Genomic DNA, 15,897 nt, shown 5'->3' on the forward strand with positions numbered 1-15,897 from the left:
GTCTTTAAAAAGTCTAGGTGTCACAATAAATAATGACCTGTCATTATGATCGCAAGTCGGAGCAGTGATTTCTTCCTGCTTCTTCCAGCTGCGAAAGATCGGGACGATAAGCCGACTACTTACTCATGTAGTCAGGTACAGGAGTATTAACCCGTCAACCGTGTTGGGATTGGGGTAGAGAACTATATATAACACATGCTCATGGCAGATACGTATCTTGGAGTGATCATGACTACTAATACCAAGACCCTAGTAAAAAACAACTTTGATCCACTCATAGATAAGATCAAGACAGATCTGGACAGAGTAAATGGAATATATATTTCCGTTATTGGCAGGGTGAACTATTTGAAAATGAACATTTTACCGAGATGCTTATATCTTTTTCGATCAATTCCTCTATTTGTAGATCCTAAGATACTTATATCAATTAACAAGCTTATGTCTAAATTTGTCTGGAAAATCAGACGTTCACTCTCCTACTTATCCACTCCATTCAACAGAGGTGGGCTTACGGCACCGAATATTATGCTGTATCATTGGGCGGCTTTTTAAAAACATCTAAAACCAATGGTTCTAGAATCACCGCCTATTTTTGGAACAACTATTACCCCAATCCCCACAATATATGAACTTGTACTTGGCCAAGAAGCAAGCGGCCTTTTATTAAGAAAGACTGAAGCTACCCATTATAAACAAATCAAGGGTGAAATCATTAAAAGTGCCTGGATAATTTGGAATAAGGTACTTAAACATATGCAGATAGGCAAAATCACCCGGTATACCCCTCTGTTCCAATCCACTATTACTTCTGGTCTTGATTTTGATCACACGGCTAAGAAATGGCAAAGAATGGGTATAAGAACACTGAATGATGTTTGGGTAAATGGTTCACACACTACTTTTCAAGATGTTAAAACAAAATTTGGTCTCTCTGAAGGGGACTTTCTAAAATTTGCCCAGCTTCATTCGAAATTAAAAGCTAAAAGCGATTTAACTAGTCTCCAGAAGATTGACCTAATTGAAGCATTCACTACATCAAGCACTAGGATAGAAACATTTTATGATATACTTTTAACTAATATTAATGATGATACTGAGAAAACAAACTAAATGGGCAGTGAAACTTAACAACCCCGATATTGATATCGATAAAGTACTCGATATGAGCAATAACTTGTTTATGGCCAGCAATTTAAAGGCTCAATTGTATAAAACAATATACGATCTTTATTTTACCCCGGCCAAACTATTCGCGTGGGGTAAAAGAGAGACCGATTTATGCCCACGCTGCTCACATGGTCCAACGACACTAGTTCAAATATTTAGCAGCTGCCCCGAACTTCTTCTCATAAAAGGCATGATTGCCTCTTTTTGGGAGAAAATTTTCCACCATAAACTGCCTGAGTCTGACACCCAATATGTTTTGGGTTATGATGGTTCTTTGAACTTAACTAAATCTGAACGAAGATTAATATTTATAGGTACAGCGGTACTAAGATTAATTTTGTCCGCTCGCTGGAAGGATGATTCATCCCCTAGTTTTCAAATGTGGTTAACTCGCTTTTTGGCCGTCTTTAATTATGAATCTGCAATATTTGCCACTAGGGGAATTAAAACAAAGCTTCGTGGTGAAAAATTATGGCGCCCAATCTCTACTTGGAAAGAAGGTTTATTTCCTAGTGGAATTGGTTGAGACAAATGAGATTCTGTATCTTAATTTATTCATGTTATTAGTCTTTTTGCAACAGCAAAATAATGGGACCCCCTCTAAGACTTACTTTGGGCCAGGGAAAAGAGTCTTTTTGTTAATATCCTCCAGCACATTTGTTCTTTTGTTTTCTATTCTCGTATATTATTTCTTTAACCTGTATAATTATCATCCTATTGGTCCCAAATGTATATACTTTACTCAATGTCTCTAAGTTAAATGTATTGTCTTATGTTGACTCTGGTTCTTAAAAAAAAAAAAAAGAATTATCATTCTAAATCATCTGGAACCACTCTGTCTTGATTCACTGTATATATCTATGCACTAGTCACCTTGCGCCGTCCACGCTGACCACATAGTCACCTGCGTCGCCTCTGTGTTTTTTCACTCACACACTTGAGCACCTAGTACAATTTGGGTTGTTTTGAATTCCTATTTATAATCTGCAGTGCTGATACAACTGCTGTATATCTTAAAATGTTTACATAAAATGATGCCATGAGCACATGCTACAATCAAATAGAGTCTCCTTGTTTCACTCTGGATAATGTTGTACTCATATCCTTACTAATTGTCTTTAAATCATACCAGTTGGGACACCATGTGTTATATATAGACTACTTACTCAAGCAGCCTTAATACAGGTCGTGATAGCCACGGTCCTGCCACATTTAGACTATGCCAATTCAGTCTACCTAGGTATGCCACTTTTTTTAACCAAGCGGTTACAGATGGTTCAGAACCAAGCAGCCAGACTGATTACCCGGCAACCTACCACCCCGCTTTTAAGAAAGTTACATTGGCTTCCCATTCCCCAACGCTGTGCCTTTAAGGCTGGTTGCTTAATCTTTAAATCCTTACACGACCGGAGCCCCAAATTTATAGACAATCTCATATCAATTTATACTCCCCCTCGCATTCTACGCTCAATTCATCTTCAGTTACTCACAAATCCTGCCTTTAAGCTAAAGGATGCAGGTTTGCTTCTTTGGTTCCGAGATTGTGGAACTCCCTCCCATTAGAAATCAGATCATCCACTGACTTGTTAAGCTTTAGGAAAATCCTTAATACATGGCTGTTTGTACAGGCCTATAAATAATCTTTCTTGGGGCTCGGCATATCTTAGACTCAGCACCATGAAACTAACAGGTGTACGTGTGCTCTATAAGTGGTTTATAACATAACATAACATACAACACGTGTATCTGGTTGCGGCCCTCCCTCCCTTCCTGAAGTGCAGAGATGTGGGAGGGACCAGAGGAGAGAAAGTTATTTTTGCACTCCCCACCCAAAGCCTCTGGAACATCTCGGCACACACTCCAGGGGAACGGGCAGGTATAGCACTGCATCACATTCCCCCTTAACAACAAGGGGAGATAGAAAGAAATTATTTAAAGCAAAAAAACAATTTTCTGTTCAGGGAAGCAATTCCGCTCAAAAGCAATGACTGGACAAGAAAGAGGGTTGTGGTGGTAATGTAATTCTCTCTTTAGAAAACTATATGTCTTTACTCCGAAATTAAGATACAATGTTCGAGTAACTTAAACAATGCTTATTACAAGACCTATCATTTGTAGTCAATGCGAATTCCCCACGCAGAAAAACTTACAAATACTGAAAACAGTAGCTGTTCAATTAATAAATCAGACACATTCTTTAACTATTTTCAGACAAAACAACTACCTTTTGACAGGTCCTTTCATCCTCATCTTCAGAAGGGTCAGAGAAATGCTTTGGGTTGTCCATCTGAAGAAATGCTTTCACCTCGGAGCTGTAAACATACGTGACAAAATTAATGTTCTAGGCACCTGTGCATTTTGATGTATATTTGACGAGGTCAGAGGAATTCTCTTTTTACCAATTTACACATATTATGATTTCGGTTTCTGACAATAACTCTATGCATTGAAAAACATAACCACATCCCCAATATTTTTGCAACTTGTCACTTAATGTTCCACACAACACAATGAAACGAATGATGAAATATTGTTTATATAAGTTTTGTTTTTCATAGACTGTGCATGAATTGCTTACTAGTGATTCTGAGTACTGGTTAGTTTTCAATAATTATTATTGAATTTTCATGTTACAAAACCTAAGGCAAAGCGATACAAAAGAGGATGATGAACGGAGCGTTTGAACAAATCAAACACTCACCCCCAGTCAACTGATCTGGGTTTAATCCATCACCATTCTTTAGTTCACTCAGCCACCCCAGTTCAGACATGGCTATATGCAAATCAGTCTGACCCTGTGCCTTATGGGAACAGTCCAGCCCGAACTGCCAAGCCATGTCTTACTTGGACCGGAAACCAACATCCTGGGACCGGTTTCGGATTCATAATCCTCATCAGCCAGGCTATCTTGAATCCAGTGGCCAAGTGAACAAGGGACTCACGTCTGAGTATACCCTGCCACACTTAGGGCGAACAAAGCGATACAAAAGGGGATGATGGACGGAGCGTTTGAACAAATCAAACACTCACCCCCAGTCAACTGATCTGGGTTTAATCCATCACCATTCTTTAGTTCACTCAGCCACCCCAGTTCAGATATGGCTATATGCAAATCAGTCTGACCCTGTGCCTTATGGGAACAGTCCAGCCCGAACTGCCAAGCCATGTCTTCCCTGGACCGGAAACAAGCATCCTGGGACCGGTTTCGGATTCATAATCCTCATCAGCCAGGCTATCTTGAATCCAGTGGCCAAGTGAACAAGGGACTCACGTCTGAGTATACCCTGCCACACTTAGGGCGAACAAAGCGATACAAAAGGGGATGATGAACGGAGCGTTTGAACAAATCAAACACTCACCCCCAGTCAACTGATCTGGGTTTAATCCATCACCATTCTTTAGTTCACTCAGCCACCCCAGTTCAGACATGGCTATATGCAAATCAGTCTGACCCTGTGCCTTATGGGAACAGTCCAGCCCGAACTGCCAAGCCATGTCTTCCCTGGACCGGAAACAAGCATCCTGGGACCGGTTTCGGATTCATAATCCTCATCAGCCAGGCTATCTTGAATCCAGTGGCCAAGTGAACAAGGGACTCACGTGTGAGTATACCCTGCCACACTTAGGGCGAACAAAGCGATACAAAAGGGGATGATGGACGGAGCGTTTGAACAAATCAAACACTCACCCCCAGTCAACTGATCTGGGTTTAATCCATCACCATTCTTTAGTTCAGTCAGCCACCCCAGTTCAGACATGGCTATATGCAAATCAGTCTGACCCTGTGCCTTATGGGAACAGTCCAGCCCGAACTGCCAAGCCATGTCTTCCCTGGACCGGAAACAAGCATCCTGGGACCGGTTTCGAATTCATAATCCTCATCAGCCAGGCAATTTCACCCCGAGTGTGCTGGGGATGCTCAGACGTGAGTCCCAGGCTCTCCACACCACTGGAGTCAAGCTATCCAGGCTGATGAAGGCTGATAGCCAGAAACAGGTCCTTGGATGCTTGATTCCGGTCTGGGAAAGACATGGCTTGGTAGTTCGGACTGGACTGTTCCCATGAGGCACAGGGTCAGAGCTGATTTGCATATAGCCAGTGTCTAACCCAGGGTGATGTGGAGTGCAAAAAAAACGATGGATTTAGGCCCAGATCCTTGTACTGGGGTGAATGTATGACATTGTTCTACATTCTGTCCATCAACTGTGTTTTTTGCAATTTCACCCCGAGTGTGCTGGGGATGCTCAGACGTGAGTCCCAGGCTCTCCACACCACTGGAGTCAAGCTATCCAGGCTGCTGAAGGCTGATAGCCAGAAACCGGTCCTTGGATGCTTGATGCTGCTGAAGGCTGATAGCCAGAAACCGGTCCTTGGATGCTTGATTCCGGTCTGGAAAAGTAAATTTTGCCATGTTCTGTGTCCCTACGCCTCATCCATCATATGTTATGTGTGCATGACCAATATGCATATGTTATTCCCCATGTCCGATTAATGACGCAATTCCAGTTGTGTCCACCTTTAGTATGCTAGTTTCCAGTCCTCGTGAATACTACGAATATCAGGCCTATGTAAAGCTACGTTGCCACGTTTCCCAGTGTGCACGTTATTCCATTATAAAGTCCCCGTTTCCAGGCCTCAAAAGGGCCCGGACATCAGATTCAGCTCCTGTCTCCTGAAAGCCTCGCTGAGGAGCGATACAGCCCCCACCTGTATCCTCGACCCTTCACTTACTTCCTGCCTCGCAGTGCCCGGTGCAGCCCGGCTCTGCCTCTGAGTCTGCCAAAAGTATGTTATAGTTCCAGTTATCAGTTCAGTCCTCCTTCTTTGCATTCCTAAGCTACTGAACTGCATCAATAGTTTCCGTCATTGTCTAGCCTATTCGGCTCCACGTTAGAGAAATACTGTATTAATGGTCATTTAATATTCTTCATCACGCACTACATGTAGAATAATGCATGGTCCAGTCTTAGAGTCAAGTTAGCTTCTCCCCTCATGACTTCTAGTTTATATCAACATGTTCCCTAAACATCAGATACCAGATAGGGTTTAGGTACATGTCGCTCCGACCCTCCAGACTCAAGTCTCTACTCCTAGCACAGAGTTCATAGCCCCCAGCTTCTCCTAGTAACACGTCATTGCCAGTTTACGCGCACCATTAGGTTAGAGGTCCCGGCTCCTTAGGTAGCCCCCTCCTATGTTTCCGCCCATTCATGACATATTCTGTTACGTTTGCATCACATGTCTATGTATACTCCCAGTTACACCTACTTTTACTGTTATCTCTCGCGACTGCTACGCGTCACGCCTTCTGCTCCACCCACTGTTACGCCTACTGCAATGTAATGCTATGTGTTTGCGCTATGTATATAAGTTGATGTATTGTTATTAAAAGTTAGCGCGCTCATCCCAGATCAAGCCCCGGCAGCTGCTGGGCCCCAGTTGTCCTGCTGGGCCCTGTTACCCCTGTTCTATGCAGGTTGTCCTGATCCTGTCCTTATGCTGTAATAAACCTGCAGAAACTCCTACTACCTCGAATCTTGACTCTTATTTTATTGAGCTATCTGTCATTCATTCATTTATTCAAAAATAGATCCGGTATTATTTATTTATATACCACATAATGGCGCCCGAATAGGGACTTGCCCTTTCCCCACGCGTCGGTGAAGGCACACGGCGACCCCCTGACCCTCTGCAGTCGTGACGGAACTCTTCTGCGCAGTGGCAGATATTTCTGCTCAAGTATCCCTCAGGCCCACGGAGGAGACGGAGGAGGCGGTCCAGCATCCAAACGAGACGGTGGAGGAACGCGGCGAGTCCCGACCAGAGCCCAAGCCGAGAGTCCAAGGTCCGAGGTATCCGGAGGCCCACCTGTAACTGAAGTCCGAAGTTCGTCGTCCGTCGTCCAGTCCAGTCCGAGGCCTTCCGTCCCGTGCTGCCCGGTGAGTACCATTGCTGGGGTAGTATCTAGACAGGACCAATCTAAATTGACTCCTGGTCCGTGGGTTGGTGGTGCCCAGACTCACAAACGAAGTGTTCACCTAGGTGGATACGGGTCTTGATGCGTCCCTTTATGGGACCGGTATGTTCCGTACTGTTACAGCAGTGCATCCAGTAATTCTAGTCTGTTCCGTTCTCGAGAAATTCTGTTCTGTTTCTGTTCTCAGTATTTTCAGGTAATATTCTGTTCGAACTGTTATTTATAATGTTTTTTATGTATTTTAATGTCGTGGTATGAATGAGAAATAAGTATTGTGTTCATTGTGTATTGTATTGTGTCTAGATTACAGTTCAGTCATGCCTATATTTTCCAAGTTACGTCAGTTAAAAACTAGAAAGGGTTTATTAGAAGAAGCAGTTCCTGTCCCGCCCAGGGACAGTCCAGGTCATTTTATGTATCAGAAGCATGGCATAAGCGCCATATTATATCTAGATTTATGGGTAGAGTATACCAAACAGTTAGAAGAAAAGTATAGATGGCCCGTATCGGGTACATGGGATGCCGAATGTATCATGCGAGTAGAAGAAGCATTATGGAAAAAGAAAGCCAGACAGTCACAGAAAGATGCCATCGAGTTATGGCGTAAAGAAGCGCATAGAAGAACCGAAAAGGAAGTCAGAAAGTCGGAGTTAAGTAGAGAATCCCAGGAACGAGCCCAAGAAAGAGAATTAATCGAGATAGGTGAACAAGTCAAAACCGAACAGTCAGACAGACAGAGGCATGCCCTCATTAAGGGTATGTATCCTCTCCTTGCCGAGGGCTTGCCAAAAGCGACCCCAGAGGCATCCAGTAATTTCCCGCCACCATTAGTTCCGACTAAGCTACGTCACAAACAGACCGCAGCTGATATTTTTATTTCATCCTATCTGGACGACACAGTCCCCGAATATGCAAATCCTGTTCGCGCTCCGCCAGTCCCTGTAAATCAGGCACTTTATGCTCCTCCAGACACCGGGGTGCCCTTAACGGTACCCCCGGGTCAGCCCGCCATACAAGTCCAGCCCACGTTACAATTACCGACCCTGCCAGGACGAAGAATGTCCGTCGACGATTCTAGTCTAGGGGCCGCAGGAGGAGGTCTTCCTCAAACCCCGCCGCCACACAAGCGTTTAACATTACTCGAATTACATGCTCAAGCGTTACAGCGCACGCCCAAACATCAGTCTGTTACAGAAATCAGGCAAACCCTTAACGAATGTGTCTATGATCCGGTTCCAGGCGAATATAATATGGTTTTATATTCCTTACGTGTAAGGAGAGTGACCGAGTATCTAGTCACCTTGCCGAATATGAAAGAAGATCTAGACAGAATATATCGTTTCATCCGTACAGGGGATGATTCAGAAAGTATTGGCGAGATTATGTCTCAAAGGAAAGCCGAGATTCAGCTCATGATATTAAAGTTCCTGATCAATTGTCAAATAAGAGAACAAGATTACCCGTCTAAAGATTCCGCCGAAATGAGAATCCTGACGAGGTGGAGTGATAATATAGCCGAGGGTAAGCACAAGACCGTCGGTGCCATGGAGAGTATGTACAAGAAAATCCGTAGAGAGATAATAAAGATACACGAACAGCGTAAAGCAGCACAAGTAAGCGAGAAAGAAAGTATCTCTGATCCTGAAGAGGAAGACGAGAATCCCGCCAGAATAGCGTATGTAGGAAAATCCAGATTTCCAGATCGCCATTTACACCTAGAACCCAAGTCTATTTTTCATCATTCAGCGCCAGAACAAGGTTCCCTAGAACAAGTATTCCAAGCTACCGATCACATTCTGAAATCACGAATCGGTTATAGTGAATTAAGTACTATGCATGAACAAGAACTAGCCCGATCAGCAGTCCGATGGATTACTGATTCTACCACTTTTCCAGACGAAATAGTGGCACAAATGTTTCTGAAACTGCCCCCAGCCGAGCAGCGACTGGTGGGTATGTATATGATCCAGTACCTCATTACTTTGTATGAGGGTCAACATTCTGATCCAGGTCCGTTGCATGATATCCTGAACGAGTTACTCCAGTACAGATGGAGAGGTCTAGGTACCGATTTAATTAGTGTCATTCTAGAACAGCGTCACAAATATAGAACGTTCCTGAATCCGCATTTTGTTCATGTCTCACCCCCAGAAAGTAAATCATTCTACATAGACAGACAGAATCCGTTACGAGAAGTCCACCCAGTCCAAGGGGCGGGTGGCGAAATGCAACGAGTGTTTGTATACACTCCAATATCAAAGATGGAACTTCTTGAAATGAAGAAATTAATTCCCTGTCATGACAAAGATCCAGCAGGGTTCCATAGAGAATTAAAAGACATGCTCCGTATGGGAGAATACACTTACCCAGATATCATTAAAATGTTAAAGGTCCTGTTACCCGCAGGGGTGTATGAAAAGTTAAAGGAAAAAGAATGGGAGGTGGGAGAGAAAAAGATCGATTGGGCAGCTCTAGAAGCTGAAGACAAGGCACGAGTACCAGGTACCGGTCTTGGAGATAAATGTAAAGAATTACCAGAATTATTGATTCAAGTTTTACCCAGATTATTGACAACGAGAAAAGAAGACTGGGATGCAATCTCAGCCTGTAAACAGAAACAAGATGAAGATATTAGTGATTTTTATTCTAGATTTGAAAAATGTTTTAGTATTAACAGTGGTCTCAAGACAAGTAGTGAGTCATACCCTCACCTTTTTGTTACCAAATTAGTCGAGAATTCAAGCCCACAAATTAAAAATCGAGTTTTAAAAGTCGAAAGCACCTGGCAAGCAAATACTCCGTCCCAGATGCTCCAGATGCTCCAGTATCACCAGAATAGAATCAGGGAAGAGCAAGAACACGAGAGAAAACGTATGAAAGACACGAAAATGAAAGTGCTAGTTGCACAATCTGTTCCTCAAGACAGTCAGAAGAGGGGTCCGAATCAAGCCAGTCATCCTGCAGCTCCCGTTAAAGGGAACTGCAATTATTGTAAACAGCCAGTTCATTTTATAAACGAGTGTGCAGTTCTGAAACATAACATAGCTACTGGTAAGACTAAAGAAAGACCACGTCCGCTTAGACAAGAACAAGTTTCACAGATTCCTCAGTCACAGAATGCACAACAGACAGTTTCCGCACCGCAGCCTATTGCTGCAACACAGCACGTTACATCGCAGATGTACCAGTATGCACAGTCTGAGTATCCAGAGTACCAGCCATATTCATGAAACAGCCTAGAGAGGGAGGTAGGCTTGCCTCTCATCGAGATACCTGTAGATCAAGAAGGTCCCTATGTTCACAGTCAAGTATTAGGGAAAGACAGAAAGTTTTTGATCGATACAGGGGCAAGTAGGACCACAATTAGTCATGCCGAAGTTCCAGGGGCTCCGCTCTCAGGCTCAAGAAATGTTTCCCTTGGATTTTCAGGAAAGCCAATAGTTAATGAGATATCAAAGCCAGTTACTCTAGAAGTAGGTCCATTGTCCCGTACTACTGATCTGTTACTTACTAAGTCATGTCCAGAAAACCTATTAGGCATTAAGACACTGAAAGAGTTAGGTGCAGTTATTTGCTGTTCCCCAGAGGGAATACGTCTGTTCCTACGTGACTTTAAGGGTCACTATGTATTACGAGATTTTGATTCCAGATTGTCTAAAGTTCCGCAGTATTTATGGGCGCAAGGTCCAACTGATGTAGGTTACATGCAAATCACACCCCATCGTGTGACTCTCAAACCAGGTGTAGTGTTACCCCGAATCAGACAGTACAGATTGCCACCTGAGGCTGTAGCAGCCTTATCCAAAATTATTGACGAGCTCATGGCTCAAGGAGTAGTTGTAGAAACTGACTCCAATGTATGCAATTCTCCGATCATTCCAGTCATGAAACGTACTGATCCAAATGCACCCCCAGTATATCGACTAGTGATTGATTTACGAGAGCTTAATAAATGTATTATTCCGCAGTACCCAGTTGTCCCAGACATCTCTTCCCTATTAACAGCCATTGATTCTGAAGCCACGTTTTTCACTGTCATTGACCTCAAGAATGCATTTTTTAGTGTTCCAATTCATCCAGACAGTCAGTTTCTTTTCGGATTTTGTTTAAATGGGAGGAGCTATATGTTCACACGCGCTCCTCAAGGTTTCACAGAAAGTCCTAGTATTTACAGTCAAGCACTTAAGAGACAACTTGATAATATTCACATGCCAACTGACACTGCCCTGCTCCAGTATGTCGACGATCTACTGATCACAGCCCGTTCTGAACGTGACTGCGAGCGAGCGTCACTGACAGTTCTGTATTTCCTAGCCGAGATGGGGCACAAGGTGTCACCTTCGAAGCTTCAATTCTGTGTCCAGCAAGTGGTATACTTAGGACACTTGCTGTCCAAGAGGGGTAGGCAGTTGACACCAGACCGTATCCAGTTAATAGCGAGTCTTCCCCAGCCCAGAACCCAGAAGGAGGTACGTGCCTTTATCGGCCTTACTTCTTATTGTAGACAATGGATCCCCCAGTATGCATTTCTAGCCAAGCCACTGATACAGTTAACGACACAGGAGGCAGCCGTATCGACTGTCCTCCCTTGGACATCTGAACATACACTGAGTTTCAACGAGTTAAAGAAAGCCCTATGCCAAGCTCCAGTTCTAGCTACACCGAACTACAGTAAGCCTTTTATACTTTTCGTTACTGAACGCGAAGGTACAGCATTATCTGTTCTCACACAAGATCAAGCAGGACAATACAAGCCCTGTGCTTATTTTTCGAGCACATTAGATCCAGTCGCCCAGGCGTTGCCTGCGTGCCTCAAGTCAGTTGCAGCCACAGCACTAGCTATCAGACAAAGTGATTCCATAGTTTTAGGACATTCCCTGACAGTACAAGTCCCACATTCAGTAGAAGTTCTTTTAAACCGAACACAAACTCAGCACTTGACAATTGCACGTTTAACAGGTTATGAATTGACACTGTTCCAGCCACACATAGAAATTAGACGCTGCAACGTTCTGAATCCTGCTACACTGTTACCATCAGTTAATTCAAATCCAGACCCACATGATTGTGTGGAAGTAGTTAATATTACGACAAAGCCAAGACAAGACCTGACAGATATTCCGTTACCAGATCCTGACCTGACACTTTATGTGGATGGTTCATGTATGAGAACTAGTACAGGAGAACTAGTCGCCGCGTATGCAGTGACTACTGACACCGACGTTATTGAAACACACCGTATTGACACCCTGTCTGCTCAAGCAGCAGAGCTGGTTGCTCTGACACAAGCCTGTATACATGCCAAGAACCTGAAAGTTAATGTTTACACAGATTCACGTTACGCATTTGGAGTTGTACACGACTTCGGAGTGCTCTGGCAGGAGAGAGGTTTCATGACTTCTCATGGAACCAAGATTCAGCATGGTCTCCTTATTCAAACCCTGTTAGATGCCATACATTTACCGACATCCATTGCTATCATGAAGTGCAAAGCACATACGAAAGTTACAGACATTATTTCCCAAGGTAATGATCTAGCAGACCGCACAGCCAAGCTTACAGCACAGACTCCAGACATTCCAGTTAACCTGACACATATTCCAGATCCGATTACATGCATGACAGTTAAGGACCCTACACAAGACGTCATAGATATACAGTTACATGCTACTTCCGAAGAAATCAAGAAATGGTCTGAACAAGGAGGGGTCCAGACAGATCAAGGATGGTTAACGAAGGGTAGAGCCACATGGTTTCTCCCCGACTCTATGGTTCAAGTCATTATCAATACCGCACATAGTCCAGCACATTTAGGAGAAAAAGCTATGTTAGACAGTATCCAGAACATTTGGTTCAACAAGCATTTACGAGCTGCAGCCAAGCAGAAAGTCCGTACCTGTATGATATGTTGTCAGTTTAATCCAGGTAAAAGTGTTCCGGTGGAACAAGGTGGTTTCCAGCCCCCTGACCACCCTTTTGAGGTCCTCCAGATGGATTATATTCAGATGGAGCGATGTCGAGGTTTCAAGTATGTCCTTGTAGTTGTATGCGCTTTGTCCAGATGGACAGAAGCATATCCAGTCCCAGATTACACAGCCGCCACCACTGCCAAGCAGTTGGTTCGTGAATTCTTCCCTAGATATGGACTCCCTAGAGTCGTATATTCTGATAACGGTCAGCCATTCTCCTCAGAGTTAATGAAACACGTTTCCCTTTTGTTAGGGTACCAGTGGAAGTTCCATTGTGTACGCCATCCTGAAGCAGCCGGTCTAGTCGAGAGACATAATCAGACCCTGAAAATCCGCATTGCTAAAGTCTGTAAAGAAAAAGGTGTGGACTGGCTAGTAGCTCTGCCAGTCGCTTTGTTTTATATGCGCATGGTCGCACATTCCAGATCAGGTCTGTCCCCGTATGAGGTCGTATTCGGCCGCCCCCCTAACATGTGGGGTACTCCTAGACCCCGAAGTATTACCGATGTTTCATGTAATATGCTGACAGATTACCTAGCTTCCTTGATGTCTGCCCTCAACTCCTGTCGTTCACAGGTTGCTGCCGCCTTTCCAGACAATACCGAGGTGGCACCGCATGAAATCGTTCCAGGTTCCCTAGTGATGGTCCGGAATTTCGACAGATCAAGTCCGCTGGAACCACGTTGGAAGGAGCCACGTCAGGTCCTCTTGACCACCCGTACTGCCGTCAAGTTGGAAGGCAGGAAGGGGTGGGTCCATCTTTCTCATGTAAAACTTTTTAATGGATTGAAACCCGTCTCCAAGAACATTTCCCAGGATTCCCAGGATTTTAAAAACTGTCAAGACATTGTTTTAAAGGACTGTCCCGCAAAAGACATTATTACAACCCCTCCCTTGTTAGAGAAAACTCCGCAGCAGGAGTATAAGTTAAAGCTCAGGTCTAGTAAAATAAGTCAGTCAGTTTGATTGTATAAGTCCTCCCCTAGGTGAAACGGTTAGACTGTTTCTGACATGTATAAAATAGACCCCCATAGTGAGAGAGTCAGTCGAAGTTCAATTCAATGTATCGTTTTTCTGAGTTTCATATTATTCATCAGCATAATGATTTCCTGCACCAGTTATGCATTCTTCCTGTATTTTCCAGTTCCTCATGTAAATATGTCTGCTAATGCTACAGTAGAGCACACGTTTAGTGATCTGCCTCCTCACGAATATTCATACCGCCTCGCTATGCGCAACAATTCTTTCATCCGTATGTTACATTACTCACACCAGACCAGCAATGCCACTAATTGTTGGGTGTGTGGTCGACTCCCCCCTTTCCAGACACCGAAGGGAGTTCTGCCACTCTTTCCTTATCCATTCTCACATAATGGTTCGTGTGGAGCATGGTCCACGTTAACGTCATCCGCAACAGATCTGTCTTTTCTTAACAGCACATGTTTCCCAGACAAGCAAGGTCCCCCCCACAGAACAGGTTTAGATCTAGAAAATGAAGTATATAATTTAGGTAATTATTCGTCGAATTTCATGGTCCTGAATGTTCAGTCTGATACTACTCCAGACTTACCTGCTATTTCAGTATTACCTGTCAAAGGTGAATTATGTGTCCGTAGTTATGGTTCCATACATGTAGGTCATAGTGAATGTACTACTATTGTCAAGTATAGTGACAGTGGGAAATCTATTTTCAAAGCTTCACGTCATTCTTATTTTATTTGTGGTCAAACTGCCTATGTTCGTCTGCCCCTCGATTGGGAGGGAACCTGTTACATTGCCTTCCTACTGCCACCTGTTTTCCTAGCCCCATCTGATTATCACAGAAACACACATCTAGTACACATTAGACATAGAAGGGAGTCCCCAATTGTCGATTATACTGAAACTACTCTAGAACAGTATACAGATTTCAATAAAGGTTTCTTCTTCTTTGTAGGACCTGTCCAGAATAGTAAACTGATCCGTAGGTTAACAAGAACCCTTGAAGCTGTAGTTAATGAGACTGCCTCTGCTCTAGGTAACTTAACCGAAGAACAATCTGCTATGAGATTTGTCGTTTTGCAAAATCGTCTCGTCCTTGACGTCATACTGGCCGATAGGGGCGGGGCCTGTAGAGTCATCGGATCTAGTTGCTGCATTTTCATTCCAAATAACGCGCCGTCTGTTTATTCAGCTATAACCAGACTCCATAAAATTGCCCATCTGTTACATCAAGATCCAGGCACCTGGACATGGTCTGGTTGGTTCTGGAATATAATTTCCGCCTGGGGATGGAAAGTCCTGTCCTTTCTAGGTATTGCAGTAGCGATCATATTTAGCTGCTGCCTCTGTATACAATGTGGCCCTGCGATTTGCAGCATGTGCGCTACCTCTTGTATTCCTAGTCCCAAGCCCCGTTCTAAATCCCGTTCCAAGACAATTCGAGACGAGCAAATGGTACTGTATGAAATGATAGACGGTATCATGAAAATTGATGTTTCCTGATGGAAACGTAGTGACAAGGAGGGAATGTGGAAAAGTAAATTTTGCCATGTTCTGTGTCCCTACGCCTCATCCATCATATGTTATGTGTGCATGACCAATATGCATATGTTATTCCCCATGTCCGATTAATGACGCAATTCCAGTTGTGTCCACCTTTAGTATGCTAGTTTCCAGTCCTCGTGAATACTACGAATATCAGGCCTATGTAAAGCTACGTTGCCACGTTTCCCAGTGTGCACGTTATTCCATTATAAAGTCCCTGTTTCCAGGCCTCAAAAGGGCCCGGACATCAGATTC

The 15,897-nt window shown here is 43.8% G+C and overlaps 1 protein-coding gene and 1 long non-coding RNA gene across 4 annotated transcripts in view; one reads left to right on the plus strand and one right to left on the minus strand.

Annotated features, from left to right (window-relative positions):
* LOC144828763 (uncharacterized) overlaps positions 1–15,897 on the plus strand; it is a 442,674-nt gene that overhangs the window by 291,554 nt on the left and 135,223 nt on the right. The gene's annotated exons all lie outside the window — the stretch shown is intronic.
* Positions 1–15,897, minus strand: part of SGK3 (serum/glucocorticoid regulated kinase family member 3) — a 517,133-nt gene that overhangs the window by 239,636 nt on the left and 261,600 nt on the right. For all 3 annotated transcript variants that reach the window (XM_078687207.1, XM_078687206.1, XM_078687205.1), the window contains one exon: positions 3,395–3,482. In XM_078687207.1, the coding sequence (XP_078543333.1) occupies positions 3,395–3,482 (88 nt within the window). The remainder of the gene's footprint in view (positions 1–3,394; positions 3,483–15,897) is intronic.

The sequence above is a fragment of the Lissotriton helveticus genome, chromosome 4_1 (assembly GCF_964261635.1).
Source record: "Lissotriton helveticus chromosome 4_1, aLisHel1.1, whole genome shotgun sequence".
Classification (NCBI taxonomy): Eukaryota; Metazoa; Chordata; class Amphibia; order Caudata; family Salamandridae; genus Lissotriton; species Lissotriton helveticus.